The following is a 13,240-nucleotide window of genomic DNA, read 5'->3' on the forward strand; positions in this document are numbered from 1 at the left end:
AGCCCACACTTTTAATTCCTGCTTTGAAATGCAAATGGTACAGAGCTCAGATTCTCTGGCAGTGTAATGATAGCTCTGTGAGGGGTGAGTTTCATGTCCTGCTGGGAACTCTGTATGAGGCCGCATGAGCGGCAACCAGCCAGCCGAACCTGCCCACTTGCACTCTGAGTACGGAACCATTTGCTCTTCTTTTCTCCTTCTCCTTTTTTTTTTTTTTTTTTTTTTGTTTTTTAAAGCTTTATCTATCTTTCCTTGTGCATCCTGACCAAGAAATATCTTTGATTATGATCAATGTATTATGTCAAAATGTAGGCTAGTTAAACTTTTGTAAAGTTGCCTGGAATGTCATTTGTTAGGTTATAAACACAAAATCTAAATGAAGGGTTATATGTGTTGTGTACAAATCTTAATTATTTTGAAATGGACAAACTTGTCATTACATTTGTAACCTTGTACAGAGGATTTTTCACTATGTGCCTAGCTTGGTGTCCATTCAGCTAAAGTTGAAAAAAAAGGTGCATGAAGAGTTAAAAATCAGAATTAAACAAAGTATATGTAGAGATGACTATTTTATATTACATGGCCCAATCCTGTATTTATTTCTACCCTCTTTTTGAAAGTATTTATAAAACTAGTTGAGGACAGCTGTATTTTTTTGTTGAACTATTTAGTAGAATTTGTGCCTTTTTGTCTGTATGTGAATAAATGCTGTACATTTTGCAGTACATTTTAGAGTGTCTTGAAATCTGGTTTTGCTAAATATTTAGATGTATATGACTTAGCTGCATATGTATGTGATGTCTCACATGATGGTACATGTCGACAGTCTCACAGCTTAGATCAGGAATGCGAACTGCAGGGAACATGACAAGACTGTGGAAGAGCACAGATTCACTAGGCTGCTTTCTGGCTCAGCTTTGATGGTGAGACACTGACATATGATAATGGTTTGATTTTAGTGTTCCCCACCTGGACTTCTTTCCAGAATACAGTTTTAGATCTGAAAACAACCAGTTGAAGCAACTTACACATGAGGGTTGCAGACAACTGGGTTTAAAGGCTGAAGTACAGTTCACCAGCCGTGTGACCTTTGCCAAGTCACCTAACCTTTATAAGCCTCAATTTTCCCTTCTGTGAAAAGACAGTGACATCCTACTATCTTCCTGGGGTTGCTGTGATATTTAAAGCAAGCTCATAGAACATCTCATATAAAGCACGTAGTAGGCATTTGCTAAATGTTTGTTTGGGTATTATTTTTATGATTAGGAACAAGACACTGACTTTTTCAACATAATGTTGACTGATAAGCCTTCTGAGGCAAAAAAATGTTATTTCTGAATGACAGGGAGACTGTGTTTATAAGGCTCTTAAAAAATAATTTTCAGGGCTTCCCTGATGGCGCAGTGGTTGAGCGTCTGCCTGCCGATGCAGGGGACGTGGGTTCGTGCCCCGGTCCGGGAGGATCCCGCATGCCGCAGGGCGGCTGGGCCCGTGGGCCGTGGCCGCTGAGCCTGCGCGTCCGGAGCCTGTGCTCCGCGGCGGGGGAGGTCACAGCAGTGAGAGGCCCACGTACTGCAAAAAAAAAAAAAAAAAAAAAAAAAATTCAAAGGGCAGTTTCATTAAATGCATTCTTTTGATCACAGAATTCTGGAACATTAGGGCAAAGAAGAGGTATCTCTGTTCTACAAAGAAGACATGTCCAAGATCATAGCATTAGGCATTGGCGGGACTGGGCCAAGGCCCTAGTTCTGATTTCTAGTATGGTGTTCTCCCTGCCTGAAACAGGCTTTACTCAACCCCTACATGCAGGCATTAGCATATAATGAAATGCACCTTTGTGTTGGGAACAGCAAAAGCCGGGACGGTTACATATTCTCATATAGATTTCAATGTACAGGAGTCAAAACAGGGTAGCGGTACAGTCCCTAATTTACAATTTTTTGTAAAAATTTGGCCAGTTTTTTTAAACATGAATTGTTCATACATTTGGCTAAAAGCTTGTTTATTTCTCCTTGTTCCTCCTTAGTGACTATTCACTTCCACATAGCTTGCTCTGAGTGCAAGCTAACTGTGATTCTTCCTACAAGGTCTAAAGTTGAATAACCACGATAGTTCTCTAGGGAAATTAAGTCCCCAGGAGCCAGAGGAAGGGCCTATTGCTGGAAATTCTGCAACATGTGATGGGAAACGTGGCACCAGGGACTAGTGTATGTGTTTTTAGCCAGATCACTTAGAAAATGGTTTCTACCTTTGAAACATTCACCATCTGCAGCAAACTTCGCAATTAACTTCAAGGTTGAAATCTTCAATATGATTTCCCTTCAGTGCTCAGAACTGCCTTAGATGATGTGCTCCAGTCTGGGGCAGAATAGACCTTTGATTGAAAAAGAGGGTAACAGCAAATCTGTTATCTACTTCCTTGACTTTGACCATTCCCTATGCTGCTAAGTTTGATGTTGCTGCAATCCAGCTTTTCCTGAGTTCTGGTGGACTGCTTGTTGGGCATTTCCTCTTTGATGTATGCAGGTACGTGAGATTTTGGAACTCATCCTTTTCTGTATCCTGCCTTAAGAGAATGCCATCCAAGCCTGGAACCTGTTCTTATTTCTTCAACTCCTGTAGCCAAATGGTGATCTAGATCTATGTATTATATGTAATATCTCTTCAGCATCTTTTGCTTCTCTTAATCCCACTACCGCTTGCCATATAGTGTTCAAGCCTCATCACTTCTTGCCTGGATTATTGCAGCAGCCTCTTACCTGGTTTCCTTGATTCAAGTCTTGCTGAAATCAATCACTGCTCCCAGTTAGCTGCGGTCTTGCCAGCGCTATCTCCGTAGTGATAACTTCCACAATAAGAACTGGCTTTGTTATTCCACATGCTCGACAGAGAACCTCCAGGCTTCTGTACATGATTACAAAAGGCTTATCAAATGGCAAAAGCACTGCTTGGTATTTTATGCATATTAATTTGTTGAACCTCACAGCATGTGAGGAAGGCACTATTATCTATCTGCAGATGAGGAAACGGAGGCACAGAAATCGGGTAATTTGCTCAAGGTCAGTAGGTGGTAGAGCTGGGTGTCAATCCTAGCCAGGCTGCAACTAAGCCCCCTGGGCCCTACTGCGTCTCAGAATATAAAAAGAGTTCACATAAAGTAGTTCATGGGTCTTTGAGTATACGGAGGAGTATACATGTGAACTTTTAGTTCAATGAATTTCTGTAAAGTAAAGCTAATTACCTTGGTTTAAAATATTATGTTAATGTACTGCTTGAATGGCTATGAACGTAACCTAATGGATAAAGAGCAATATTGTTGGCTTGTAGTCAGTTAGTCCCTGCCTTCTTCTAGGGAGTATGGAATTAGTTAATTTAGTGTCCTATACATTTATGTAACACACACGCACACACGTATTTACAGATATAAAATATATGCCTATGATAAAAAATAGCACTGCTATCAAGAACTCAAAGAATAATTTTCTCTATATCCTGACACGTTACTTGGAAAGTTAAAGAGAATTATTTAAAATCACATTGTTTCTTGACGATGAATCTGCAGTTAGGACTAATGTCTTAAAACTTTGATGCTATGCAAAACCTTCAAATCAGTATTTTTGTGATATAAAGTATAATAAATCTGGTTAGCTTTTATAAATAAGTCGAGCAAATTAAATAGCAAAGATAAAAGAAAAAAATATATACCATCATTCCTAATGTATCACTAATGTATCCTGATATTCTCACTACTACTTGGCTTATATACGGCTGAGTTCTAAATAGTACATTTATAATTATGGGTTAATTATGGTTATTTTACCTATTAATCTGGCTGATGGCTTAATTTCCAGATTATCATCAGTGTGAGACCATTTCTTCATGAAGCAAATCTTTTTCTCTGGTGTTTCCTTCCTCCATGTAGCAGCCTCAAAGGTGCCTTCCTTCTTTTCTTGCTCATTTTGGCTCTGCTCCAGCTTTACAGTTTGAATCATTTGAGCTTCTCTTTTTCATGTCAAATGCTTGTGGTCATATCTTTGCCTCAAAGAGTCCCAAATACTCAAAGTAAGTAAATACCTTTCAAATACCTTGCTCTCAAATACCATGCTTATTTCGACACAGGAAAATCATATAGTATCAACCACTTTATAATTGCTAAACACAATTTAACATTATTTATTATTTTTTGGTATATATTTGGTAAACTTTTTTTTGGTGAAATTGTCACCACCTATTAAAGAAATCTGTCAGTATTTTTTTTTTGGATCTGTCTCCTAAAGCAAAGGAAATAAAACCAAAAATAAACAAATAGGACCTAATTAAACTTGAAAGCTTTTGCATAGCAAAGGAAACCATAAACAAAATGAAAAGACAACCTACTGAATGGGAGAAAATATTTGCAAATGATATGGCTGATAAGGGGTTAATATCCAAAATATATAAACAGTTCATATAACTCAACATCAAAAACAAAACCTGATTAAAAAATGCACAGAAGACCTGAATAGACATTTTTCCAAAGAGGAAATGCAGACGGCCAACAGCCACAGGAAAAGATATTCAACACTGCTAATCATCAGGGAAGTGCAAATCAAAACCACAATGATGTATCACCTCACACCTGTCAGAATGGCCATCATCAAAAAGAACACAAATAACAAACGTTGGCAAGGATGTGGTTGGTAGGAATGTAAATTCCCTACTGTGGAAGACAGTTTGGATGGTCCTTAAAAAACTAAAAATAGAGCTACCATATGATGCTGCAATTCCACTCCTGGGCATATAACTGGAAAAGATGAAAACTCTAATTCAAAAAGACACATACACCCTCAATGTTCATAGCAGCATTATTTACAACAGGCAGGACATGGAAGCAACCTAAGTGTCCATCAACAGATGAATGGATAAAGGATACACACACACACACACACACACACACACACATATATATACACACACACGTGTATGTATGTGTATATATACACACATATACACACAATGGAATACTATTCAGCCACGAAAAAAATTTTGCCATTTGCAACAACATGAATAGACTTGGAGTGTATTATGCCAAGTAAAATAAGTCAGACAGAGAAAGACAAATACTGTATGATATCAGTTATATATGGAATCTAAAAAATACAACACACTGGTGAATATAACAAAGAAGAAGACTTACCGATATAGAGAATAAACTAATGGCTACCAGTGGGGAGAGGGAAGGGAAGAGGGGCAATGTAGTGGTAGAAGATTAGGAGGTACAAACTATTACATATAAAATAGGCTGCAAGGATATATTGTACAACATGGGGAATATAGCCAATATTTTATAACTTATAACCTTTAAACATTGTGAATCACTATATGGTACACTTGTAACAATGCTGTACATCAACTGTACTTCAATTGAAAAAAAAGAAAGCTTTATAAGGCAATCAAAAAAAAAAAAAAGAAAAGAAATCTGGAAACCTTTAAAGGAGGTAACCCACTAATTTATATAACTTCCTTTGCTTAGATCTATATTTTTCACTAAAGTTACTTGACTTTTTAGGTTATGGCCAATTTCTTTTCAAGGTTTGAAAAAATACCCAAATCCCACTAGATATGAAGATGCTTTTCTTAGGAAGTTTTCTATGTAATGCATATAATTTGATAACCAAAAGGGCTTTTTGGGTTAGAGTCAGAGTCAGAAAAGGCAAAGAAAGACTCGGTCGCAGCTCCGACTCATTATAATAAGGCTGATGCATGAAAAAGTGAACGCAGAATTTTTCAAAACCTATTTTGTGTCTGTATTTTCTATCAAGAACACGAATCCTTGAACTGAAAAGGAAAGAATGGACACTAGTAAGAGTTACCTGAAGTCTAGGATGAAGCACTTGTTTGAGAGTACTGAGCTGTTTACAGTGAGTTTGAGCCTCGTGACGCAGAGGAATTAAACCCCGGGGCACCCATAATTCCAGTTTGGCTTTGAATGCAGTCACTTTATCTGCCAACTTGAACACAGTTGTTGTTCTCCCCTGAAGTGACAGATTGAGTTTGTTGAGCAGGTTGAATATGCCACACAAGTAAGCAAGTTTTGTGACACATTCTGTGCCACTGAAATGTGCTACCAGTGGTGACTCTTTTTCTAAAAGAAATCTTTGAAGTGGCTCTTGTAACTCAAAAGCTCTGGCCAGTGATCTACCTTTAGAAAGCCGTCTCACTTCCGTGTATAAGAGAAGACATGTGAACACTGGGATTTTTGACATGTTTCAAACATTAGCAGAGATTTTGAAAGAGACTAAGCCAGGGCCTTCTTTCTCCCAGCTGGTGCATGATCACCTATCTCAGCTTTCAAAAGACTTTGAGCACTACTTCCCAACCACAAAAGACCCCAAACTGGGAAGGAATGGATCTGCAACCCATCTGTGAATAAGCCAGGTGAATCGACTTTGTCCGTGCTAGAAGAGGATCAACTGCTTGAGATCGCAAATGACGGTGGCTTTAAAAGTATGTTTGAGACTTCAAATCTCCATACGTTGTGGATTAAAGTCAAGGCGGAATATCCTGAGATTGCCACAAAAGCACTGAAAAGCCTGCTTCCATTTCCAACATCCTATCTTTGTGAAGCAGGGTTTTCTGCAGTGACAGTGACCAAAACGAGATCACGGAGTAGATGGACATAAGCAACACACGTTGGTGTCACTGTCTTCCATCCCCCCAAGATGGGACCATTTAGTTGCAGGAAAACAAGCTCAGGGCTCTCACTGATTCTGCATTATGGTGAGTTGTATAATTATTTCATTATATATTACAATGTCATAATAATAGAAGTGCACAATAAATGTAAAAAACAAAACAAAAACAAACAAAAAAACCCCGGGGGCACTCAGAGAACCTGTAGAGGCGACTGCTCGGTCGCTGTCAGCAAATGGGAGAGATGTCAAAAGCACGAATTCCACAGACTCTAAGGATGCAGTGTTGGCAGAAGGAATCTGGTGTTGGAGAGAGCTGGTTTGAAAACCTGAAGCGCTACTTTCCATCTATGTGACCCTGGGCCAGGTGTTTAACTTTTATGACACCTTATATCTTTGGAAAAGGAATGACAACACCGACCTAGCAGCAACACCTACCTAGCAGGGTTGTTGGATTATACAAGATAATAAATGCAAAATGCTAGCACAATGCTTGTATAAGGTAGGTGCTCAATAAATAGACGTTAATACAGATCAGCATGGTTATTGTAGATCCAGGGGAAGATTCTGTAATGGATCCAATGGATTCTTTTGGTTATTTGCAGAAACATGACTGTAGCTACTCTCATTCTCCCTTATCCCCTAGAACACAGTTCACATGAAAGGAAATCCTAGTCTCATATTTTTAATCTTCACAGATCTAAGTGCCAACAGATTTCCTCATACATCATATTATGATCTGATGGCTTTCTTATTCTTTGAAAACAGGATAAAAATCGTGACCGAGAGTTTCCATGATGTCATTCTAAAGGACTGAAAGGGTTTTAAATAAACGTAAAAGGAACAAGCAGTGATTACTAGGATGCTACATGGATTTACTAAGAAGAAACCCATCTAACCTCTTCTCAGACAGGATTACTAGATTAGGTCTGGGAAGTATGACAGTTGCAGCATAAATGAACTTTCCTAGGCAGAAGCCTAGGTCTTTCTTGATGTTTTTATGATAGTGTAGAAGCAGCAATATGGGCTAGATTAAAAACAGGTTGACTGACCTTGCCTCATGGGTCCTGATTATAACCTGTCATGGGAGGTGGTGGTCGGTATGCTCGAAGAGACGGACTGTACTCAGATCTGTCTAGTTCTCATTTTTTCAGTGATTTTCATGAAAATATGGGTGGCATGTTTATCAAAGCTGTAGACGGAATTCACTGTAAATAAAAAATTGTCATGGATGCAAGAAATATGGCAATAAAACAAAATTAGACACAGTTCCTATGTTTATAGGTAACAAACTGGATGACAGAATTAGGAGGTAAAATGACTTCAGCACGCTGTAATAATATAATGAAAAGTGATAAATGACCAGTCCAACTTCTGGGGCAAAGATCTGGCTTAGCAACAAAACCTTTAGAAAAAACTTAAGATTTCAGTCAACAATATGCTCAATATCTGTCCAACAGTGTGATTCAACTTCCAAAAAAGCTAACATGATTTTAAGCTGAATTAATGGAAGGCGTAGGCTCCAGACCAGTACTTCTCATTTTTTTGTCATCCTAAATACTAATGAGAAATTATATGAACATTTTCCTGCATCGCTAACTCAGTAACTGTCAAAGCAGGCTTCTGTAAGAGAATATGTCACTCTTCTTGGGGTGAGGGAAAGGGGAAGGGTATGTACTGTGAAGCCACAGTTCCCTGGAGATTCTAATAAGCTGTCCCCCCCTCTCCCCTCCTTGGGCAGGTATCACTTACCCTCTCCCCACCATTCCCAGTCATGATCCAGAACAAGGGAATTAATAGTTTATACCCTGAAAATAATGTTTGGCTCTGGGCATAAGACTGAGGCATCCCAAGCACACCTGGTGTAAAGTAAGGTGCTCGTAAATATCTATTGAAAGAGTGAAAGAAGATATATATGTTTTCAGAGACCAGTGACTGGCTGGCGCAAGGACTCAAAACCAAGTCCTCTGAGGAGATGGAGATGCTTACTAAGTACAGGGAGAGCATGATAATTATTTTTAAAAGGCTGAAGACCTGCCATGTGGAAGATGGTTTAGACTTACTCTGTTGTACAAGACAGAATGAAGGGAGGAGACACATTTCAGTTCAGTATCAGCAAGAACGTTCTAGTGGTCAAGGCCGTTGCAGAGTGGATTGGGCCACCTCAAGGGAGAGGGAGCTGCCTACCCTGCCCCAGTGAACTTTAACAGCTGTGCACAGTAACACTGGTAATTTGTTACTAAAAATAAAGGAGTGAGATATAAGAACATGTACTTAAAAAGGAAGAAACTAGAGCAGGTTCAAAGTTATCTCTATAATGTTTTTCTCCTTTGCTTACATTCCAAAATACTTTTTGAGTGGAAGAAATAAGTGTAGGGTTAGAGCTAGTGCATTGGGAGAGTCTACAGGCATGTGGGGCACGTATGAATTTTTATGGTGAACCCTTGGGCTACAAGGCCACTTAGAGTAGATTTTTTTCTTGGTGGTTGGGTGGGTGCCAGTGTTGTAAAAAATTACTTTAAAAATGCCTTTCCATCCTATGATTTTTGTTATCTAAGTATATACATATTTACTTAGTTCTTCCTTACGTAAATACTAAGAACATTAATATTGTCAAAAAAGCTACACATTTTTTAAGCTTTAACAGCTGGTAGTGAGGACTCCTCTGGCGGTCCAGTTAAGATTGCGTGCTTTGGGGCTTCCCTGGTGGCGCAGTGGTTGAGAATCTGCCTGTCACTGCAGGGGACACGGGTCCGAGCCCCGGTCCGGGAAGATCCCACATGCCCCGGAGCAACTAAGCCCGTGCGTCACTACTGAAGCCAGTGCACCTAGAGCCTGTGCTCCGTGACAAGAGAAGCCACTGCAATGAGAAGCCCGTGCACCGCAACAAAGAGTAGCCCCCGCTCGCCGCAACTAGAGAAAGCCCACGCACAGCAACAAAGACCCAATGCAGTCAAAAATAAATAAATACAATAAATAAATTAAAAAAAAAAAAAGATTCCGTGCTTCCACTGCAGGGGGCACAAGTTCGATCCCTGGTTGGGGAATTAGGATCCCCAATGTTGTGCAGCACAGCCAAAAAAAATTAAGGAAAAAAAAAAGTTGGTAGGGGACAGATTTCATAGGCAACACTGGGGTCTCACAGTGTCTCCTCTCTGTATACATATCTATATGTATACGTACATTTTAAAGTAAGCTAAAAAAATTAGTCATTATTTTTGATTAAGAGGTTTACAAAAAAAAGCTTATTACAGATTTATTTTGGAAAAATTGATAAAACACATTATGGTTAAAGAACAGAATTTAAAATAAAATGTTTAAAAGTGTATTTTCGCTCTTCCTTGGTTTGTCTGAGTTGGCTTGGCAGACTGTGCAGCTATGAAATATTCATATTTGCTGAATAAACGAATGACTGAATTGTTACTAATGTTCTCCCATAGTTCTCACACCAGAGGAGAAATTAGAAGATTGTTGGCTGCCCCAATTTGCATATTTATATACAAAGTGAAGAAGAGGTAATCATATCTCTTTTCTTCCTCAGGGAGACACGATATAGAAACACAAATAAATAAAATGAACTAGCTATGTTACCCCCAATTTCAGATTTATATCATTTCTTTTCTCCCTTTCCTATTCATTTCCCCTGTCTCTTAAAATAAAGCTCACAGAGTAAATGATACTTACTGTCTGTGTAAATGAAGTTAAGACTGACCAATATGAGGAATGTCAAAAACGCTACTACATTTTTACATTAGAAATCATTAGCTAACAAACTTTTCTGGAAGAAAAATAACCATACACGTTCAGTTCTGTTGCTAATAGCTTAAGTCTCTTCAAATTGAACAGAGGTCAGAAGGGCCTATTATCGGCATTTTAGCAGCTTATCCTTCTCTTGGAGAATATCTAAGTATTCAAGAAAGATAGCCAACTGGAGCGGGGAGGTTATTAGCATTAAAATGTCAAGAGTAGGTATCTTTGGCCAAAGTTTGGAGAAAGTGCTATGTTGAAAGATTTTACCTTAAAGAAATAAGTCTGGAAAGTTAGATTTTCTTTTTAAAACAGGATAATAATATTTATATTTCATTTGTCTACAATGTTAGTTTCTGAAGTGCTTTCTCTTACAGTCTCATTTTTTTGTCAGATATAATTCTAACATTTTCTCTAATTAAAAGTTTTAAAAAATAAACACTATTCTATAAACATAAACATGAACATAACTCATATTACATGGAAATCAGTCTGTGAATGACATGGGAAGGAATTTAGAGAATCAAATGAAAAATTCTTTAAGAAATGGAAATAAGCTAAGTGCCTATCTACGATTTAACTGTCATGTCTGTATTATTTGGTCTAATCGTTGTATTTGACACTAGCGACCATTTGCCCCCTCCTGCCTATAAGATCAGATTTCATCCGTCCTTTAGTTTTTGTCAACTTGGGTTCTCTTGGTTACCAGCCTCTCACTGCTCCTATTCAGTCTCCTCCAGTGACTCTTCTTCCTGAGCTCATTCAACCAACGAAGACATTTTCTAAGGGCCTGTCCTTAAAGACTCTTTTTCAGTTTTTGAACAAACAATTTTGAATACCTTCCATGTCCCAGGAACCATGTTGAGTGCTAAGAATACAACGATGAATGACAGTAAACATGAGTCCTACTCTCAAGGAGCTTGCAGTCTGCTGGGGAGGAGATGACATTACAGAAAAAAATTTCAGAAAGAGTTATTTACAAATTTTGGTAAGTGCTATACAGGGAAAAAAAAATAGCATATATTAAGAGCAGTACAACAAGGGGACCTAACCCAGTCTGGAGGCTAGGGAAGGCTCTCAGAGGCAGTGTTGTCTGAGTAGTGATCTGAAGAATGTGCAAATGGCCAAGTATGTGTGGAGACCCTAGGTGGGGAGGGAGGATAACGTAATGATGGAAGATAAAGAAGGCCATCATCAGGGATACAGCATGAGAAATTGAGGGGAAGAGGTAGTCAGTACATCACATAAGGCCCGGAGGCAAGACCCTACACTCCACAGCTTCAAATCCCAGCTCCATGCCAAAGATCTCATGACTATCCCAATTTGTTGGCACCAGTCCTAAACTTTTGACTGCTGGTTGGATATTTACACATGCATGTTTTTAAGTCACCTCAAACTCAACTCATTATCTTTTATCTGGACTACTGCAACGGTCTCCTAACTTGTTGTCCAGATGCAAACCCATCTACCCTAATCACCAGGAAGCAGGGTACACCACATTCAAACTAGGAGCAGAGAGTAACCAACTACATGGATCTATGAAAATCAATAGGACGGCAATAGTTCAATGCCCATGCAGTCTCAGAACTTAAGATTCCATTTGATTAATACTACTTTGAGTAATAGCAAAAACAAACAAAATAAACCCCCCAAAACCCCAAGCAAATGAAAACCTTCCCAAATTCTTAAATATCAATATTTGATAAATACTGAGAATCATGTAAGGTAAAAATGAATCACTACAATTATACATTAAAATACGTGACAGGGACTTCCCTGGTGGCGCAGTGGTTAAGAATCTGCCTGCCAATGCAGAGGACCATGGGTTCAATCCCTGGTCTGGGAAGATCCCACGTGCCACAAGCAACTAAGCCCGTGTGCCACAACTACTGAGCCCATGCACCGCAACTACTGAAGCCAGTGTGCCTAGAGCCCATGCTCCACAACAAGAGAAACCACTGCAACGAGAAGCCTGCACACGGCCATGAAGAGTAGCCCTCGCTAGCTGCAACTAGAGAAGGCCCGTGTGCAGCAACGAAGACCCAATGCAACCAAATAAATCAAAAGTAAATAAATTTATAATTAAAAAATAAATAAATAAAATAAAATACATGACAGCATCATTTTAGAAAGTGCATAATTTATTACATGTGAGTTTATAATAAAACGGATACTTGGGAACTTTAAAAATGAGTTACGAGTAACAGATGTAAAATTCTCAAATTCTGGAACCTGAAATATTAAAATTCTAGCAAGTTCTTAAAACTCTTTCTCATGATTAGCATAGTTTGAAAACTGTTACGCTCTTCCAAGGGAAAAAGGAGGAATTAAAAAACAGACACGTTGATGAAGGCAATGAGTTCTTTCCAGCTGGCTTTATCCTCTACTGAAGCTCAATATAGGATTACCTTTTCTTTACTTACAGGAAGCTGTTCTGTTTTCCAATAACCCTCAAAACAGAATGGAAAATGATTATGCAAAACGACACAAGCCTTAACCATTCTATGCAGGTTTTACCATTTTAATAAACTTCTAGTCCGACAGCTTTCCCAAGTCTAAAGTTCTGTGAGTGAACTATGAATATTTTTAAATATTTTCCAGATTCATCATGGAGGCTGCTTTTCTTCTCTGTACTGTAATCGCACTGAGCTGCAATTGAAATAAACAATCAGTAAGTAGCTACTTTTTCTGTGGAAAAATCTTAGACTAACACAAAGTATAATGCATCACAACTTACAATTATTGAAAATAATCTTATTGTAAGGGGTCTTGTTAGAGGTCGCTTTTTGTGTTCATTTCTCTTTTACTCTTGAGACTTTAAA

The 13,240-nt window shown here is 38.6% G+C and overlaps 1 protein-coding gene across 4 annotated transcripts in view; it reads right to left on the reverse strand.

Annotated features, from left to right (window-relative positions):
• Positions 1-12,606: 12,606 nt before the first annotated feature.
• SCLT1 (sodium channel and clathrin linker 1) overlaps positions 12,607-13,240 on the reverse strand; it is a 285,252-nt gene continuing 284,618 nt past the window's right edge. For 2 of the 4 annotated variants that reach the window (XM_060105958.1, XM_060105954.1), the window contains exon 19: positions 12,607-13,067. In XM_060105958.1, coding sequence (XP_059961941.1) covers positions 13,005-13,067 — 63 coding nt within the window. In that variant the 3' untranslated portion in view covers positions 12,607-13,004. The remainder of the gene's footprint in view (positions 13,068-13,240) is intronic. The other 2 variants (XM_060105951.1, XM_060105947.1) reach the window with 2 other exon arrangements.

This window comes from Mesoplodon densirostris, chromosome 1, assembly GCF_025265405.1.
Source record: "Mesoplodon densirostris isolate mMesDen1 chromosome 1, mMesDen1 primary haplotype, whole genome shotgun sequence".
Taxonomy (NCBI): Eukaryota; Metazoa; Chordata; class Mammalia; order Artiodactyla; family Ziphiidae; genus Mesoplodon; species Mesoplodon densirostris.